Here is a 1,888-nt window from a genome sequence, read left to right on the forward strand (position 1 = left end):
ATCTTCCTTTCTGATCTAAAATTCTTGAGAAAGCAGTTGCCAAACAAGTGTGCGATCACTTCCACCATAATGAACTTTTATTGTGTTAATCTAATTTCCCTGCAGATCAATAAAGCATTTCTGAACTAAAGAACTTATCTGTTATTTAATGAATTCCCAGATTTAGCAGATCAGAACCAAAAGTAGGTCTTAAATGAACGAGAAAAATTACAAAAAAGGGATTCTGAGGACCAGTGGCAGCTGGCCAATAGAGGGCGCTATGGCGCCGCCCCACTCACCCAATGACATTATATAATAAAATTTTAATTTTTATAAATATGTTCATATATTTTTTAAATGTCGAGATAAATATTTAATCTTTAATGACGAGTAAAGCTGTTTCATTCGTTGTCAGATTGGAGACGTCTATGGAGACGTCTATGGGGGACGATCCATAAATCTTCCCCCATAGACTCTGGTTAAAGTCGTCCAGCTCAGCAGCTCCTCTTCAATGCTAAGATAGGAGCCTCCTGGGGAGCAGCTCTCCTGCACCCAGAGCTGAAAGCAGCTTTATTTGCTCACCACCTCCCTCCACAGCGCTGACGTCACAGACGTCTGTTAGAAAGTGCTTCTGATTGACAGGTTTATGGGATTGTTTAGCTACGAGGCTAAGCTAACTGCATGCAGCGAAGCTAAGGCTTTATTCTGCTTTCCCTGCCTCCTTTTTCAAACGTCAGCTAGGACTGATTTAAAGCACTTTGCAGAACATTTTAGGATGATGTTATTTATTGTTGGCATTCATGTAAATATACTATATAGGTATATTTATAATATATGCTATACGTCTATTTTGGAGTCATAGCGCCCCCTGGAGAGAACCAGCCATCACTGGTCTGAACTGAATCACCTTTGACCCCAGAAATAGTTGAACGGATGAACAACAGACATGTTTTATCATGAGCCTCTCTGATGCTGACTCTTCCAGCAGGCGGACCTCATGAAAAACGTAGACGTTAACATCCGGTCATCTGGTGAGATTAAAACCAACGAGTGGCAGAAAAATGGCGCCGTGGCAATCAGGGCCAACCTCAATCAATCAATCAATCAATCAATCAATCAATCAATCAATCAATCAATCAATCAATCAATCAATCAATNGGCTTAACATGCATGTCTATACTGACACGCATTGGAGGAGTCAGAAAGGAAATCAGGCTTTGGGTTGGAGGAATATCATCAAGCAGAGCGTGGGCCTCCTGTTCCTACCTGAAAGGCGTGTGGCGTGTCGTCCACACAGTAGACCCGCAGACTGTAGATCAGAGGGCCCGACTCCACGCTCCCAAACACGGCCAGCTTCAGCCTCTTCACAGCAGCCTGCGTCAGCGGCTCGCCCACCAGGGCGTAGGAGCCCGGCTGGTCCAGCAGCAGGTGGCAGCTGGTGGAATCCATCAGGCAGTAGCAGGAAGTGGACTCCTCATCCACTGACATCACTTCCTGTAAAGAACACAGAGACATTTAGCAGGAAGCTTTGCTGATCTGAAACTCAATGCCAAAATATGAAATGAAATTAAATGAACATCCCAGCAGAAATAATGTTCTCTTTGGACCAGTTTGCTCCCAGTTAATCACAGACACAACTTGAGCTTCATAGAAAATGAAAAGAGATAATCAAGTTTTTTCATATCCTTTAATTCAGCCAGGTGCTGTCAGGGTTGGTGGATGTTCTAGTGGATCCAAATGCAGAGTAGAAGAGGCAGAGGTGATTGCTAGCAAAATTTAATGAAGAAATAAAAATACAAAATCCATAGTCCAGAACCGATCGACAAGAAAACTCAAGAACCAAGAAATTAGGAGAGAAACCTAAAGAATGGCGAGGAACTGAACAGGACAGAAGGTGTATATATGTGAG

At 42.9% G+C, this 1,888-nt stretch overlaps 1 protein-coding gene across 1 annotated transcript in view; it reads right to left on the reverse strand.

Annotated features, from left to right (window-relative positions):
- LOC107104855 (netrin receptor UNC5D-like) overlaps positions 1-1,469 on the reverse strand; it is a 2,678-nt gene extending 1,209 nt beyond the window's left edge. The window contains exon 1 of the mRNA XM_015404973.1: positions 1,246-1,469. Coding sequence (XP_015260459.1) covers positions 1,246-1,467 — 222 coding nt within the window. The 5' untranslated portion in view covers positions 1,468-1,469. The remainder of the gene's footprint in view (positions 1-1,245) is intronic.
- Positions 1,470-1,888: the final 419 nt, after the last annotated feature.

This window comes from Cyprinodon variegatus, unplaced genomic scaffold (genome assembly GCF_000732505.1).
Source record: "Cyprinodon variegatus isolate N-32 unplaced genomic scaffold, C_variegatus-1.0 Scaffold1923, whole genome shotgun sequence".
Classification (NCBI taxonomy): Eukaryota; Metazoa; Chordata; class Actinopteri; order Cyprinodontiformes; family Cyprinodontidae; genus Cyprinodon; species Cyprinodon variegatus.